Here is an 18808-nt window from a genome sequence, read left to right as displayed (position 1 = left end):
TAAGAGACCACTACAAAATTATCAGTTTCTCTGGTTTTACTATTTATAGGTATGTGTTTTGGTAAAATTAACATTTTTGTTTTAGTCCAGAAACTACTGACTGTGAAATTTGGTGGAGGATCAGTGATGATCTGGGGGTACTTCAGCAAGGCTGGAATCAGACAGATTTGTCTTTGTGAAGGATGCATGAATCAAGCCACGTACAAGGTTGTCCTGGAAGAAAACTTGCTTCTTTCTGCTCTGACAATGTTCCCCAACTCTGAGGATTGGTTTTTCCAGCAGGACAATGCTCCATGCCACACAGCCAGGTCAATCAAGGTGTGGATGGAGGACCACCATATCAAGACCCTGTCATGGCCAGCCCAATCTCCAGACCTGAACCCCATTAAAAACCTCTGGAATGTGATCAAGAGGAAGATGGATGGTCACAAGCCATCAAACAAAGCCGAGCTGTTTGAATTTTTGCACCAGGAGTGGTATAAAGTCACCCAACATCAGTGTGAAAGACTGGTGGGGAGCATGCAAAGATGCATGAAAGCTGTGATTGAAAATCAAAGTTATTCTACCAAATATTGTTATTCGTATTGTGTTGTTTAAAAATGAATATGAACTTATATTCTTTGCATTATTCGAGGTCTGACAAAACTGCATATTTTGTGTTGTTTTGACCAGTTGTCATTTTCTGCAAATAAATGCTCTAAATGACAATATTTTTATTTGGAATTTGGGAGAAATGTTGTCAGTAGTTTATAGGATAAAACAAAAATGTTCATTTTACCCAAACACATACCTATAAATAGTAAATCCAGAGAAACTGATAATTTTGCAGTGGTCTCTTATTTTTTTCCAGAGCTGTATATGATGTCCCCCCCACTTCTAAAACCAAAGTTGCGCCCCTGCTTAATTCTGTACCTCTGGGAGAAGATGTCCCTGTATGGACTGCCGTGCTGCATGGCGAAGCCGTAGCCCCGATCTGGTGCATTGCTCCCCACAGTGTAGAAGGAGCAGTCCTCATCGTTGATGGCCACATACTCCAGCACCGCCGCATCCCACACAAAGGCAAAACGCCCGTACTTCACCTGAGAGAAAAGTTCAAACACAGACATAAAACTACTGAGTGTATTCATGAGGGTCAAACTGCTGTGTTCTGATGGGCTACGCCCTTTCTTGTAATTCTATTTCTATGATTAGAAACAGATATAGAAACACACAGCACTATACAAACTATATGTTGACACTCGGGTAGAGAGATGGTAACATGATTGAACATGAACATTAACCGTGACTAATTGTGTCTTATGCACTGTGGAGTAGGGTGAAGTGTTGCCCCTAGACGCTGATCTTGGGTCAGTTTTTGCATTTTCCACAGTAGTCAAGGTCAGGATTTTTTCCCTTGTTTTAATTGTACTTGGTCCCTGACAAATCAATCAATAAAATCTAAAAGAAGACATACATGATTCATTTACCCTGTAATTGGAATATAATATGTTATTTTAATTTGAAGCTGTAGCGAGTGCATGTTATAGCTTAATATTCATCACACACTATGTCAGCCCTTTCATCTGTTTCAAGGGGGGAAGTCTAGGTTAAAATGGTCTACGTCCCAAATGGCACCCTATTCCCTATATAGTGCACTACTTTCGACCAGGGCCCAATTGGGACAGAACTGTATTTGGACTCTGACGTATCATTAACTGTAATGGTACTTTATGAGATTTTCAGGCACCTGACACCAGTCTGTATCTGGACGGGGTTCAACGTGACTGCCCATGTCTGAATATGAAATACTCTTATTTGGTGATTTGGCACAAACAGTCGACCCTGAGACAAGGAAATCAGACAGCTACCCTATGGGTACATCCCAAATGGTACCCTATACCTTTGATAGGGCACTACTTTTGAGTGCACTGTATAGGGAATAGGGGGCCATTTGCTAAGCAGTATCTTCCTTCTCCTGGATTCCCTTTATTTTTTTATTTACTATTTTACCTTTATTTAACTAGGCAAGTCAGTTAAGAACAAATTCTTATTTTCAATTCAGGGGCAAAATAGACAGATTTTTACCTTTCGGTTACAAGTCCAACAGTCTAACCACTAGGCTACCTGTCGCCCCATTATATCACAGGGTCTTACAGATTTGCTTCCAGGAAAATGATGTTGGGTCAATCAGTTCTACTGGCTTGGAAGTTAAGATGACATCTGACCACAAGCATACACAGTGGTTGTTGAGATTACTAGTCAATCATAGCCAGCAAGGAGTTTTATGGGATCAGAATGCACATTTTTGGATTTATGTACTCAACAAAATTCAACAGACACACAATGGCACAATATCTTTCTGCACGTACTGACGTTTCCCTCTGGGAAAAATAAAAGCAATTATACTATTTTCTTTTGTATTCTATTCTATTTTATGGTTGTCACATGCAAGACAGATGTGAGCTAATAAGATTTGTCTCCTTGTTCAAATATGCTTTTATGACATTTTTTTACCCCTTCAAATGTCTCTTATCTCCTCCCTGTCTCTTGTGCCCTCTTTTCTCAACACTTGATGAGTGTTTCTTTGTTTTTGAGAGAAGGCTATTATAATGGAATACACGGTTGATGGTGATATTATCTGCAATAACCCAAAATCCATTTAAAACTAATGATATAATAATGTGTGATCTAAATAGGAAGGTTTTGTCAAGAATGGGGCGGGATCCTTCTGAACATTTATATTGTATAATTTCCTCCACATATGAGAACTGTCCTTGAAAGTGTCTAGTGAAAGTTGATCTACTTCATCACATGACATCATAAAAAAATGTAACAAAGCGATGTGCAAAACATTTCCTTTTATGAACACTTTAAGTCCTTTAAAATGTTTATATGCTTGTTCTTATCCCTTATAATGTCAAACATCTATTGCGCAAGGGCAGGGAAGAAATGCCGAGATTCCTATTGATTACCAAACCATTTTCTGAGGAGAGCACAGAAGTGTAAAAAACAAGCAGGTACCACAAAGTCCTCGCCGTATTGATGCGATTCCAAGAAAAACAACTATTAATAGACTAGTAGAAACATAGAAAAAAAGAGAGAGGGAACAGGAGGAGATGAAGGGTAGAAGTCAGGTAGTAGTTTAGTGGTGGCGCATGATGAGAGGAAAAGCAGTGAGATACGTCTTTTCGTATGGAGCGAGTGCAGCCTGCCTGGAGCCATGGCAATCAGAAGGGCCCTGATAATTATTGAAAGGCATTGGTCGTCAAACACCGGGAACCCGGTGAATCCTAATCACATCATTGTCTTTTCTCGGAAATATGACTGCACTACTCACTAGATCCGTAATCGTGAAATTAAAGCCGTTCATCCGTTCCCCTGGGGGTGCGCTGGGGTAGCCTAATGTCGTTTACGTGAAATATGTTTGTTGTCATTGGTTGTATAGCGTTTTTATTTTCGCATCATCATTTAAAAGCAGGTGATGGCCTCGAAGCTGAGTTGTAATTACCGTGCCGTGAGCATACATAGTGTTTAATGCTTAATTAACACAAATGCCCTTCCTTGCGCAATTTCAAACACATGATACTGTAGATTACACCGATGACAGGGTCTACATTGTGGACAGAATACATAGGGGAAAAGTACATTACATTAAAGGTACAACAAACCAAATAAATCTCAAGTTTGGGATTAATAAATACTGTAGATCAAAATCAAGTCTAACAAACTAGCAATTTAATTTGCAAATCGCCGAACTCCCCCCTTTATGGCACATGTTTTAGATTGCTAACTGGTTGTGATTACTGTAAATTATTTCAAGCGCTAATTATTTCAAGCGCTAACGTTGTAGAGGATTTAGAGCTTCACACTCAGCTTAAATGAGGAGATCCTTATTTAATTAAAAAAAATTTAAAAACATTTATAAGAACTACCATGGTGGCGAATATCAGACAGAAGACTTGGGAGAACAGGCTAGAGCTATGTGTGTCTCAAATGCCATAGGGCTCTGGTCAAAAGTAGTCCACTATATAAGGAAGGGTGCTATTGCTGACTCAGACTTCTTTGTGGCTTGTTCAGCTCATGTTCTCTAGCAGACTTCAAAAGACTGAAACACTGAAGGGCATGTTTTCCAAGAGGAGGCTCACACTTCATCTTGCTTCATGATTAAAGTCCTCACACATACCTAAAGTGGTATTTTCTCTCAATCAGTTTAAGTTAATTAGAAGGGGCTCATATTTAGGGTTTCAACTCTCTAAAATGGTGGTTAATGCTTGTGCTTTGTTCTTCATGTCTGGGCTATCTCAAATGATTCTGAGGCAGCACACAACTGGTAGAGAGTCACAAAGTGAGGAACTCACAGCGACTGCATGAGTGGACTATTCAAACAAGTATGTTGACATTATGTACAAATCTGTTATAGGCGTGTATAAAGTAGAGGGTTCCAAAGGTTAACAATGAGAATGACTGGAATCAAGGGTTAGGATTAACGTTAGGGTTAGGGTTAAGGTTAGAGCTATGGTTAAGGTTAGGATTAACGTTAGGGTTAGGGTTAGGGTTAGGATTAACGTTAGGGTTAGCGTTAAGGTTAGAGCTACGGTTAAGGTTAGGATTAACGTTAGGGTTAGAGCTACGGTTAAGGTTAGGATTAACGTTAGGGTTAGAGCTACGGTTAAGGTTAGGATTAACGTTAGGGTTAGGATTAACGTTAGGGTTAGAGCTACGGTTAAGGTTAGGATTAACGTTAGGGTTAGGATTAACGTTAGGGTTAGGATTAAGGTTAGAGCTACGGTTAAGGTTAGGATTAACGTTAGGGTTAGAGCTACGGTTAAGGTTAGGATTAACGTTAGGGTTAGGATTAACGTTAGGGTTAGAGCTACGGTTAAGGTTAGGATTAACGTTAGGGTTAGGATTAACGTTAGGGTTAGGATTAACGTTAGGGTTAGGGTTAACGTTAGGGTTAGGATTAACGTTAGGGTTAGGGTTAACGTTAGGGTTAGGATTAACGTTAGGGTTAGGGTTAACGTTAGGGTTAGGATTAACGTTAGGGTTAGGGTTAACGTTAGGGTTAGGGTTAACGTTAGGGTTAGGGTTAACGTTAGGGTTAGGATTAACGTTAGGGTTAGGGTTAACGTTAGGGTTAGGATTAACGTTAGGGTTAGCGTTAAGGTTAGAGCTACGGTTAAGGTTAGGATTAACGTTAGGGTTAGGGTTAACGTTAGGGTTAGGATTAAGGTTAGAGCTATGGTTAAGGTTAGGATTAACGTTAGGGTTAGGATTAACGTTAGGGTTAGGATTAACGTTAGGGTTAGCGTTAAGGTTAGAGTTAGGGTTAGGGTTAGCGTTAAGGTTAGAGTTAGGGTTAAGGTTAGGTATTTACACAATGTGGGTGCAAAGCAACTGCTTTTTCTACGTTGTGTTTTCAGGTCAGGATACCTGAGGTGGACCAGGCACGTATCCACCAACCGTCTCAGAGTTGAAAATGGGTCGTAAGTGCTGAGAATAGAGACGTTTTACTCCTACTCTCATAGGTCAAATAAAAGCTATGCATGAAACCTCTTTAGTCATAAGAGTCACACCAAGTCGACATATATTTAGGAGACCTCATGTGCTGTCATAACCAGTTAAGAGTTACCAACAGGCATCTTGACAATAGAAAAATGCAGGGAGTCAGTGGTTGAAGTTGTTGATGTTGTTCAAATAATATTTTGATATGTCAATATAATCAATCCATAAATAATCTCGATCTACATGCAACAGTATCTCTTGCACTTTGACAATGATTTCACAGGAGGCATATTTCAATATGATATTCCTAAATACTTAAATGTTGAGCAACTGAAGGAATCTAAGGGCTTATGTTAACTTTGATTGCGTTCGAATGAAAATCAGAGACCTTTAAAACGTTGTATGCAACATTATCGGCAAGTAACTCGATGCCTACTGTAATATCTACTGTGCCAAAGAGATTTAGGGTTGTTAAACAGGAGTGACGAGTGTGTTGATATAATGGTAATTGTTGTCAAAATTCCGCTTTTTACAACCATCAGAATTGGTTAAAAAAAATTGTTTTATGCATGCCAACAAACAGTATTAGACAATAATTAAGAGTAGGCAAATTGATTATGTCATGTGGAAATTTCCACATTTGATGTACAGTCACATTCACTGAGGTTGTCTGAGTGCTATAGAGTTCACAGTCTGGTCATGCCTCATCAGGATTGGTTATTCCCCAATTTACAACAATGTCAATAAGTGTCATCACTCCCTTTCCTTTGCCGTACCTCAAACTGTCATGATTACCAGCTGAGTTGATTTTACTCCTGTCTCAGAGTTTGTCTGTGCAGTATCTTCACATCATCCTAAATCCTACTCTGAACTGGGAGTTTTTTTAGTCTTAAAACAGGTTTTAACAAGATTCCTAAGACCTTTTTTGATGCATGATGGATACCATCCCAGGTCAGTAGAAGGTCAGACTACCCGAGGAAGACCAGGTCAGTCACAGACCAAGGCTACCTGAGGAAGACTAAGGCTACCTGTCACAGACCAACGCTACCTGAGACAGACCAAGGCTACCTGAGACAGACCAAGGCTACCTGAGGAAGACCAAGGCTACCTGAGGAAGACCAAGGCTACCTGAGGAAAACCAAGGCTACCTGAGACAGACCAAGGCTACCTGAGGAAGACCAAGGCTACCTGAGACAGACCAAGGCTTCCTGAGAGAGACAAAGGCTACCTGAGGAAGACTAAGACTACCTGAGGAAGACCAAGGCTATCTGTCACAGACCAAGGCTACCTGAGACAAACCAAGGCTTCCTGAGGAAGAACAAGGCTACCGGAGACAAACCAAGGCTACCTGAGGAAGACCAAGGTCACCTGAGACAGACCAAGGCTACCTGAGACAGACCAAGGCTACCTGAGAAAGACCAAGGCTACCTGAGGAAGACCAAGGTCACCTGAGACAGACCAAGGTCACCTGAGACAGACCAAGGCTACCTGAGACAGACCAAGGTCACCTGAGACAGACCAAGGCTACCTGAGACAGACCAAGGCTACCTGAGACAGACCAAGGCTAACTGAGGAAGACCAAGGCTACCTGAGACAGACCATGGCTACCTGAGACAGACCAAGGTCACCTGAGACAGACCAAGGCTACCTGAGATACCAACAATACCTTTCTTTCAATCCAATTCAATTCCAGGGCTTTATTGGCATGGGAAACATGTCTCTCTCTCTCTCTCTCTCTCTCTCTCTCTCTCTCTCTCTCTCTCTCTCTCTCTCTCTCTCTCTCTCTCTCTCTCTCTCTCTCTCTCTCTCTCTCTCGCTCTCTCTCTCTCTCTCTCTCTCTCTCTCTCTCTCTCTCTCTCTCTCTCTCTCTCTCTCTCTCTCTCTCTCTCTCTCAAATTATTACAGAAAAAAGGGCTGACGCTCAAACTATCTTAGATTAGGGGATCCATGACTGACGGAGCATCCCTCTGCACCTCCACCACCCTCTCGTGATAGTTAGGTCTCCCCCAGCACATGTGGATACACAGGGGATGGCTAGGGAGCAGTAGAGAGAGGAGAGGAGAGAGGGAAGAAGATGAAAAGGAATGTGTGAAAGTTCCCGTGTCCCGATACACAATCAATTAACATCACTCCTCCCTCTGCTCCTCAGCCTCCTCTTATACTCTCTCTCTCTCTCTCTTTCGCTCTCTCACTCTCCCTCTCTCTCTCTCCCTCCCACTCCCCAACCTTCTGTTTGCACTGACAGAGCTTCCTTTCTAAAAGTCCCTCGCCGCCTTCCAGCTCCCTCTCCAGGCTCTCTCTGCATCTGTTCAGATGCCTCACGCTCCCCCACTCTCTCCCCCTCTCGCTCTCTCTCCATCCATGCATTTGTTTGTTTTCAAGGAATCAGGAAGCATTTTGTGATAAAACCACAGTGAGTTTTTACTCTGATCATTCTGCACTATGGTTGGTCTTTGCGCTCAGTGAAGATAGTCTTTCCCAACAGCACCTCTATCACAGTGGTGGGCACCAGTTGGCACACAGGTGGCATACCCACCCGTCGCATGTGCGCTTGACAGTAACAGCGGTGACAGACCGGTGCCGTGTGTGACAACTTCTTCTCCGCCGTTTGTTTTCCACCTTCATTAAAGCTAGAATCTGCAGTTGCTACATCCATTTTGGACTTATAAATGAATGATACTACATATACCCATTGATTTTTGAAGAATATAACTTATGCCTCATGAGCTTAGTTCAACTGTTGTACCTCATCAGAACCCAAACTTGTTTTCCTCCCTTGTTTGTTAAAAAGTTAAAAGTAAACAAACACGGTATAGCTTCAAAACTATAATTTTGATATCATGGATGTTCAGTCCTTGCATCCATTGCTCTGTCTATGAACAACAGCTGGTGCACGAAATCTAAGGAAGTCTCTAGATTTTGCTCGCCTGAAGTAGAGAATATTGTGATAAATTGCAGGCTAGAGAGTGCCTAGAGAGTTTTCAGCTACACTTTTCGTGGCTGTTTATTTACCACCACAGACAGATGCTGGCACTAAGACCGCACTCAGTCAGCTGTATAAGGAAATAAGCAAACAGGAAACCACTCACCCAGAGAAGGCGCTCCTAGTGGCCGAAGACTTCAATGTAGGGAAACTTAAATAAGTTCTACCAAATTTCTATCAACATGTTAAATGTACAACCAGAGGGAAAAAAATTCTAGATCACCTGTACTCCACACACAGAGATGCGTACAAAGCTCTCCCTCTCCCTCCATATGGTAAATCCTACTACAACTCTATCCTCCTGATTCCTGCTTACAAGCAAAAATTAAAGCAGGAAGCACCGGTCACTCGGTCTATAAAAAAGTGGTCAGATGAAGCAGATGCTAAACTACAGGACTGTTCTGCTATCACAGACTGGAACATGTTCCGGGATTCTTCCGATGACATTGAGGAGTACACCACATCAGTCACTGGCTTTATCAATAAGTGCATCGATGACGTTGTCCCCACAGTGACTGTACGTACATACCCCAACCAGAAGCCATGGATTACAGGCAACATTCGCACTGAGCTAAAGGGTAGAACTGCCGCTTTCAAGGTGCGGGACTCTAACCCGGAAGCTTACAAGAAATCCTGCTATGCCCTGCGACGAACCATCAAACAGGCAAAGCGTCAATACAGGGACAAGATTGATTCAAACTCCACCGGCTCCGACGCTCGTCTTATGTGGCAGGGCTTGCAAACTATTACAGACTACAAAGGGAAGCACAGTCGCGAGCTGCCCAGTGACACGAGCCTACCAGACGAGCTAAATCACTTCTATGCTTGCTTCGAGGCAAGCAACACTGAGGCATGCATGAGAGCATCAGCTGTTCCGGACGACTCTGTGATCACGCACTCCATAGCCGACGTGAGTAAGACCAAAATACAAAGTCAAAATACACAAGGCTGCGGGGCCAGACGGATTACCAGGACGTGTGCTCCGGGCATGTGCTGACCAACTGGCAGGTGTCTTCACTGACATTTTCAACATGTCCCTGATTGAGTCTGTAATACCAACATGTTTCAAGCAGACCACCATAGTCCCTGTGCCCGAGAACACTAAGACAACCTGCCTAAATGACTACAGACCCGTAGCACTAACGTCCGTAGCCATGAAGTGCTTTGAAAGGCTGGTAACGGCTCACATCAACACCATTATCCCAGAAACCTGAGACCCACTCCAATTTGCATTCCACCCAAACAGATCCACAGATGATGCAATCTCTATTACACTCCACACTGCCCTTTCCCACCTGGACAAAAGGAACACTTATGTGAGAATGCTATTCATTGTCTACAGCTCAGCGTTCAACACCATAGTGCCCTCAAAGCTCATCACTAAGCTAAGGATCCTGGGACTAAACATCCCCCTTGCAACTGGATCCTGGACTTCCTGACGGGTCGCCCCCAGGTGGTGAGGGTAGGTAGCAACACATCTGCCAATCCTCAACACTGGAGCCCCCAGGGGTGCGTGCTCAGTCCCCTCCTGTACTCCCTGTTCACCCACGACTGCATGGCCAGGCACAACTCCAACACCATCATTAAGTTTGCAGATGACACAACAGTGTTAGGCCTGATCACCGACAACGACGAGACAGCCTATAGGGTGGAGGTCAGAGACCTGGCCGGGTCGTGCCAGAATAACAACCTATCCTTCAACATAACCAAGACTAAGGAGATGATTGTGGACTACAGGAAAAGGAAGACCAAGCACGCCCCCATTCTAATCGACGGGGCTGTAGTGGAGCAGGTTGAGAGCTTCAAGTTCCTTGGTGTCCACATCAACAACAAACTAGAATGGTCCAAACACACCAAGACAGTCGTGAAGAGGGCACGATAAAGCCTATTCCCCCTCAGGAAACTAAAAAGATTTGTCATGGGTCCTCAGATCCTCAAAAGGTTCAACAGCTGCAACATCGAGAGCATCCTGACTGGTTGCATCACTGCCTGGTATGGCAGATGCTCGGACTCCAACCGCAAGGCACTACAGAGGGTAGTTTGGGCTAAGCTGCCTGCCATCCAGGACATCTAAACCAGGTGGTGTCAGAGGAAGGCCCTAAAAATTGCCAAAGACCCCAGCCACCCCAGTCATAGACTGTTCTCTCTACTACCGCATGGCAAGCGGTACCATAGTGCCAAGTCTAGGACAAAAAGGCTTCTCAACAGTTTCTACCCCCAAGCCATAAGACTCCTGAACAGGAAATCAAATGGCTACCCGGACTATTTGCATTGTGTGCCCCCCCCCCCCCCCCCCCCCTCTTTTGCGCTGCTGCTACTCTGTGTTGATCATATATGCATAGTCACTTTAACTATACAAATCAAATCAAAATCAAATAACATTTTATTGGTCACATACACATGGTTAGCAGATGTTAATGCGAGTGTAGTGAAATGCTTGTGCTTCTAGTTCCGACCATGCAGTAATATCTAACAAGTAATCTAACAGTTTCACAACTACCTTTTACACACAAGTGTAAAGGAATTAATGAGAATATGTACAAATAAATATCTTGCTGAGCGATGGCAGAACGGCATAGGCAAGATATAGTAGATGGTATAGAGTACAGTATATACATATGAGATGAGTAATGTAGGGTATGTAAACATTATATAAAGTGGCATTGTTTAAAGTGACTAGTGATACATTTATTACATCCAATTTTTAATTACTAAAGTGACTAGAGATTTGAGTCAGTATGTTGGCAGCAGCCACTCAATGTTAGGGATGGCTGTTTAACAGTCTGATGGCCTTGAGATAGAAGCTGTTTTTCAGTCTCTCAGTCCCAGCTTTGATGCACCTGTACTGACCTCGCCTTCTGGATGATAGCGGGGTGAACAGGCAGTGGCTCGGGTGGTTGTTGTCCTTGATGATCTTTTTGGCCTTGCTGTGACATCGGGTAGTGTAGGTGTCCTGGAGGGCAGGTAGTTTGCCCCCGGTGATGCGTTGTGCAGACCTCACTACCCTCTGGAGAGCCTTACTGTTGTGGGCGGAGCAGTTGCCGTACCAGGCAATGATACAGCCCGCCAGGATGCTCTCGATTGTGCATCTGTAAAAGTTTGTGAGTGTTTTTTGTGACAAGCCAAATTGCTTCAGCCTCCTGAGGTTGAAGAGGCGCTGTTGCACCTTCTTCACCACACTGTCTGTGTGGGTGGACCATTTCAGTTTGTCCGTGGTGTGTACGCAGAGGAACTTAAAACTTTCCACCTTCTCCACTACTGTCCCATCAATGTGGATACGGGGGTGCGCCCTCTGCTGTTTTCTGAAGTCCACGATCATCTCCTTTGTTTTGTTGATGTTGAGTGAGAGGTTATTTTCCTGACACCACACTCCGAGGTCCCTCACCTCCTCCCTGTAGGCCGTTTCGTCATTGTTGGTAATCAAGCCCACTACTGTAGTGTCACCTGCAAACTTGATGATTGAGTTAGAGGCGTGCATGGCCGGGCGGGGTCGGGGTCGAGACCCAGGGTCTTGACTAGTCTCTCAAAGCACTTCATGAAGATGGAAGTGAGTGCTACGGGGCGATAGTCGTTTAGCTCAGTTACCTTAGCTTTCTTGGGAACAGGAACAATGGTGGCCCTCTTGAAGCATGTGGGAACAGCAGACTGGGATAGGGATTGATTGAATATGTCCGTAAACACACCAGCCAGCTGGTCTGCGCATGCTCTGAGGACACGGCTAGGGATGCTGTCTGGGCCGGCAGCCTTGCGAGGGTTAACACGTTTAAATGTTTTACTCACGTTGGCTGCGGTGAAGGAGAGCCCACAGATTTTGGTAGCGGGCCTTGTCGGTGGCACTGTATTGTTCTCAAAGCGAGCAAAGAAGTTGTTTAGTTTGTCTGGGAGCAAGACATCGGGGTCTGCGACGGGGCTGGTTTTCTTTTTGTAGTCCGTGATTGACTGTAGACCCTGCCACATACCTCTCGGGTCTGAGCCGTTGAATTGAAACTCTACTTTGTCTCTATACTGACGCTTAGCTTGTTTGATTGCCTTGCGGAGGGAATAGCTACACTGTATGTATTCGGTCATGTTTCCGGTCACCTTGCCCTGATTAAAAGCAGTGGTTCGCGCTTTCAGTTTTGCATGAATGCTGCCATCAATCCACGGTTTCTGGTTGGGGAAGGTTTAATTAGTCACCGTGGGTACAACATCACCAATGCACTTACTAATAAACTCGCTCACCGAATCAGCGTATACATCAATGTTGTTGTCTGAGGCTATCTGGAGCATATCCCAGTCCACGTGATTGAAGAAATCTTCAAGTGTGGAATCAGACCTGAGCATGGGCGTTTCCTGTTTAAGTTTCTGTCTATAGGCTGGGAGCAACAAAATGGAGTCGTGGTCAGATTTGCCGAAAGGAGGGTGAGGGAGGGCTTTGTATGCGTCGCGGAAGTTAGAGTAACAATGATCCAGAATTTTGCCTACCCGGGTCGTGCATTTGATATGCTGATATAATTTAGGGAGCCTTGTTTTCAGGTTAGCCTTGTTAAATTCCCCGGAGACAATAAATGCAGCCTCAGGATATGTTATTTCCAGTTTACATAGAGTCCAATGAAGTTCTTTCAGGGCCGTCAAAGTGTCTGCTTGGGGGGGATATACACGACTGTGATTATAATCGAAGAGAATTCTCTTGGTAGATAATGCGGTTGGCATTTGATTGTAAGGAATTGTAGGTCAGGTGAACAAAAGGACTTGAGTTCCTGTATGTTATTATGATCACACCACGACTCGTTAATCATAAGGCATACACCCCCGCCCTTCTTCTTACCAGAGAGATGTTTGTTTCTGTCGGCTCGATGCGTGAAGAAACCAGGTGGCTGTACCGACTCTGATAACGTATCCTGAGTGAGCCATGTTTCCGTGAAACAGAGAATGTTACAATCTTGTCAAGAGACTGGACATTGGTGAGTAGTATACTCTGGAGCGGTGGGCGATGTGCCCGTCTACGGAGCCTGACTGAAGACCGCTCCATCTGCCCCTTCTGTGGCGCCATTGTTTTGGGTCGCCTGCTGGGATCCGATCCATTGTCCTGGGTGGTGGACCAAAGAGAGGATCCGCTTCGGGAAAGTCGTATTCCTGATCATAATGTTGGTAAGTTGACGTTGCTCTTATATCCAATAGTTCCTCCCGGCTGTATGTAATAAGACTTAAGATTTCCTGGGGTAACAGATGCATTCATTCAATACATTCATATACATATGTACATACTACCTCAATTGGCCCGACCAACCAGTGCTCCCGCACATTGGCTAACCGGGCTATCTGCATTGTGTCCCGCCACCCACCATCCGCCAACCACTCTTTACGCTACTGCTACTCTCTGTTCATCATATATGCATAGTCACTTTAACCATATCTACATGTACATACTACCTCAATCAGCCTGACTAACTGGTGTCTGTATGTAGCCTCGCTACTTTTATAGCCTCGCTACTGTTTTTCACTGTCTTTTTACTGTTGTTTTTATTTCTTTACTTACCTATTGTTCACCTAATACCTTTCTTGCACTATTGGTTAGAGCCTGGAAGTAAGCATTTTACTGTAAGGCCTACACCTGTTGTATTCGGCGCACGTGACAAATAAACTTTGATTTGATTTGATTCAAATTTGAAAGTGGTAAAAAGATTTCAGGCCCATCCCTCATCTTTTTACCAAAACAGAGGTAGGGTAAAAAAAAATATTGTTTGAACTAAGGATTGTAGCTTTAATTAGCCTTGAGTTGTCATTACTTCTCTTTGTTTCCTCAGGAAAAATTAAAAACAATTAATAGTCTATCACCAACCATATGCAAATTGATGAAGCAATTTCCAAAGACGGATATCTGATAACAGAACCCAGAATAATTAGAAACAGATGTTGGAGAAACAGTCCAGGACAGATCACTGGGCTAGAACTAAAATGCCTTTGCTAATAGGTTCTGGCAAAAAATTATATAAACATTTTCCATTATTTAAACAAATAAATAAATGTATCCATAATGAAATCCTGCTCAGTTGTTTCAACAGTATGTACTGTCTTTTGAAACATGCAGAAACAATGGATGGATTCAGATGAAATACCCAAGAGACTACCTGTATGGTGCATGCTGGGTAGAGATTCAGATGAAATATCCAGGAGACTACCTGTATGGTGCATGCTGGGTAGAGATTCAGATGAAATATCCAGGAGACTACCTGTATGGTGCATGCTGGGTAGAGATTCAGATGAAATATCCAGGAGACTACCTGTATGGTGCATGCTGGGTAGAGATTCAGATGAAATATCCAGGAGACTACTTGTATGGTGCATGCTGGGTAGAGATTCAGATGAAATATCCAGGAGACTACCTGTATGGTGCATGCTGGGTAGAGATTCAGATGAAATATCCAGGAGACTACCTGTATGGTGCATGCTGGGTAGAGATTCAGATTAAATATCCAGGAGACTACCTGTATGGTGCATGCTGGGTAGAGATTCAGATGAAATACCCAAGAGACTACCTGTATGGTGCATGCTGGGTAGAGATTCAGATGAAATACCCAGGAGACTACCAGCTACAGTATGGTGCATGCTGGGTAGAGATTCAGACCCAGGAGACTACCAGCTACAGTGTGGTGCATGCTGGGTAGAGATTCAGATGAAATACCCAGGAGATTACCAGCAGATGTTATTGCAGGTGCAGTGATATGCTTGTGTTTCTAGCTCCAACAGTGTAATACTACCGAGCAATACAACACAATATACACATCATCCAAAACATGTAAAGAAAGAAATTAAGAAATATCAGAACATGCAACGTCAGAGTCAACAATTTAAATACACTGTACATATGTATATAATGGTGTGTATAGACAGTATGGACAGTATGAATAGACAAAGGTGTACAGCAGTAGTTATATAGGATGAGCCATGACTAGAATACAGTATATACATATGAAGTGGAAAACAGTAGTTATATAGGATGCGCCATGACTAGAATACATGACTCAACAGTGTGTGAAAACCTTGTGAAGACTTACAGAAAACGTTTGACCTCTGTCATTGCCAACAAAGGGTATATAACAAAGTTTTGAGATAAACTTTTGTTATTGACCAAATACTTATTTTCCACCATAATTTGCAAATAAATTCATTAAAAATCATACATTCTGATTTTCTGGATTTCTTTCCCCTCATTTTGTCTGTCATAGTTGAAGTGTACCTATGATGAAAATTACAGGCCTCTCATCTTTTTAAGTGGGAGAACTTGCACAATTGGTGGCTGACTAAATACTTTTTTGCCCCACTGTACATCTAAAGTGGGTAAATCAGTACGTAAACATTATTAAAGTGACAAGTGTTCAATGACTCTATGTACATAAGGCAGCAGTCTTATGAGTTTACGCGTTTTTAGATCATTTTCATTAAGGGTAAAAAAATAAATTGACTGTCTCTTTAATACCCAACAAAGAACAGGAGCACATAATCTGAGCCAAACAGCAGAGGAACTATGAGTTTTACCTAAAAGGATTTGGCTATTGATTTGAAAAAGGAAGTAGAGTTTAACCACTGCATGAACCCATTATGTTTTCCTTTTTTTACTTAAACAACTGAGAAGTTGCAAGAGTGACATAATTAAAATATTGAACGCACACGATTTGGCACGAGTCGGTTGAAATCGCATCGCTGCTAGTTCCTCAAAGGGGGTTCCTGAAACGCCATGTGTCATTGTCTCGCCACTGCAGATTTAATATCAAAATATTAGACTGCCGCTGATCATAACAAAACAATGCCTAGGGAGGGATACAGAGCCCGTATCGTTTATTAGGAACTTTTGGTTGTATGACTTAGGCCTTGTTAAATATAGAAGTTTGTTAAATGGGGCAGAAGTCCATAAAGCATATTGCGTGTAACAAACAGTTACATGACCTACAGCATGGTCAAGCAAGGTAATGTTTCCGACATTTTCGGACCACTAAACAACTATTGATTTAGAACCACAGGGAGTTACCACACAACTCAAAGAAAACAGGAGCTGCCTCCACTATTCCAGCACCATTTCAACATCATCAAATCTCCCCTGCTTAGTCTAATACAGTGACAACTAAAAGATACCAAAAACGATTTAGTCCAATCAACGTAAGCTATATATGATGTTGATGTCCATGGTTCTGATTTCTATTTCTGTGTGTGTGTGCGTGCGTACGTGTGTGTGTGTGTGTGTGTGTGTGTGTGTGTGTGTGTGTGTGTGTGTGTGTGTGTGTGTGTGTGTGTGTGTGTGTGTGTGTGTGTGTGTGTGTGTGTGTGTGTGTGTGTGTGTGTGTGTGTGTGTGTGTGCGTTCGTGCTAGTAGAAAAACATGTTGACACACCCTGTTACTTGTAGAGAAACGTCAATGCCATCCTCCTCTCTTTCACGTTGCCTAAAAGGTCTATCACTCTGTCATACAGTACAAGCATTTATTTTTTGTTGTCCTAGGCTACCTGGCTAAAATGCTTGATCGCTAGCCTAACTTCCTTTCATAAGCAACATTAGCTAGTTAACATTAGCCTTCTACATCTAGCTACATGTTGAACTTCCATCCTCTCAGACCGGGGACACAATGTATGAATTAATGGTTGAATCAGAATCACCGTTATAATCATTGGCCAGTACAGAGAATTTAGTAAAAAAGTCAAAATCCCTATCTCCATCCATGGCTAATTTAGGAAAGGGACAATTTTAGCTAGCTAGCCACCGGAAGAAAACATCACAACGAGATGCAACAATTCAAGTTGTTTCAGTCAACAACGTTTGGGTCTCGATGTGATGTGATTAGGGAGAAGCCAAATCCAAGCTGGCTTCCCTTGAACCTTTCTTTTGGTGCGCCAGGACCATTCACAGTTGAGCTCACTCAGTTTAACTCAACGCTGATTGGCTATTATTTTATACTTTTTTATCAAGGAAGGCCAAATGCTCGATGGCTTCCCTTGCATTCAACTCCACGTGCGGCAACAATGTCATACTCTTCTTGATCTCACATCATCAGATAGATGGTCTACACATACAGTACAGAGACAGAGGGGTGCTGTTTTGCTCGCTCGGATGCTTTCTCCTGTGAGATACATTCAGCCTTTAGGGAATTGAAGGAAAATGATGAAACACAGAGAGAAGAAAGATAAATAATTGGATGCTTTTTAAATGTATTTAATTGCTAAATGTTTTGGGGAAGAATGGCTTCCCTTGGCATCCATGACTACATGCCACTGCTCCATCTCCATCCTCTCCCCCTCCTGCAGAGCTCACCAGTACAGCTCACCACGGTTGAGTCATTACCTTTAAATAGGCTCACACCAGTGGATCCTACAGACCTGCATCACACTTGTCATTTGCAATTATAGGCTCTTGGTACTGTAGGGCTGTTCTCTCTGTTTTCAGCACAGATAGTTTGAGGACAAACACGATTAATGATGGATGATTGAGACTTTCTGCAGTGGACATATGGGCAGAGCTACTTTGGACACAGTAGCCTGAGGTTCTCTCTCTCTCTCTCTCTCTCTCTCTCTCTCTCTCTCTCTCTCTCTCTCTCTCGCTTTCTTTCTTATCTGGTGTGGTGACAAGTTGTGCCCGCTGCATAGGTTTGACTTCCTTTCCTGACAGGAGGGATCGTGATCTCGACAACATGGGCAGGATGTGACAATAGCAGGTGAATCTCAAAAAGAATCTTCGGTCCTCAGCCTCCTGTTGTGTATTCATTACGCCAATTCCGTTGCAAAAAGTTTTGTCATTTGAAAAGAGATTTGCAACAGAAACAGTTTACTCCAAACGCTGTTGAGTTTTGTTTTGTTCTTAAACGGAAGTTGTAGTTCAGTCCTGTCTCTCTTAAAAAATAAAATAACCGTCTGGAAGAAGTTGGAAGGAACCCTGCAGACAACACTCAACTTTAGAGCATGGAAGAATAGATCATTTACAGATGTGCAGCTTGTGCCAAACACTATTCAGATTGGAATGGCAACACCTGAAAATCATACAATTAAAATTAACTACAACTTCTGTTTAAGAACCCAACGGCATTTACGTCAAGTTGAAGAGTGTTTGGAGTAAACGTTTTGCAACAGAATATGTGTAACAAATACACCCCTGCTATAGCCTCTCTGTCTTTGATCTAATCTGGCCTAAGGCTACGGCTATCTCCCCCTTGCTAAACTGTGTCTGGGAGAATGGAAGAGCAGAGCATTGGGCTGCGATGTACAGTACAAATGTAGGATCTTAATTTGATCACTATTTTGTTGCTGGGAATGTTCCTGCAGAGTAGAATATGCAAATATGTAGTGTATTTGAGTTTTAAAAATGCTTAAAAGTTTTT

General features: G+C 42.9%; 1 protein-coding gene across 2 annotated transcripts in view; it reads right to left on the bottom strand.

The window, feature by feature from the left end:
* Positions 1 to 18808, bottom strand: part of LOC139577243 (glutamate receptor ionotropic, delta-2) — a 662466-nt gene that overhangs the window by 33705 nt on the left and 609953 nt on the right. For both annotated transcript variants that reach the window (XR_011675240.1, XM_071404217.1), the window contains exon 14: positions 913 to 1079. Coding sequence is in view for 1 of the 2 variants with exons in the window: in XM_071404217.1 (XP_071260318.1) it covers positions 913 to 1079 (167 nt within the window). In the remaining variant the exon portion in view is untranslated. The remainder of the gene's footprint in view (positions 1 to 912; positions 1080 to 18808) is intronic.

The sequence above is a fragment of the Salvelinus alpinus genome, chromosome 5, assembly GCF_045679555.1.
Source record: "Salvelinus alpinus chromosome 5, SLU_Salpinus.1, whole genome shotgun sequence".
Lineage (NCBI taxonomy): Eukaryota > Metazoa > Chordata > Actinopteri > Salmoniformes > Salmonidae > Salvelinus > Salvelinus alpinus.
Note: the sequence above shows the minus strand (reverse complement) of the source record. Positions and strands in the feature narration are given on the sequence as shown.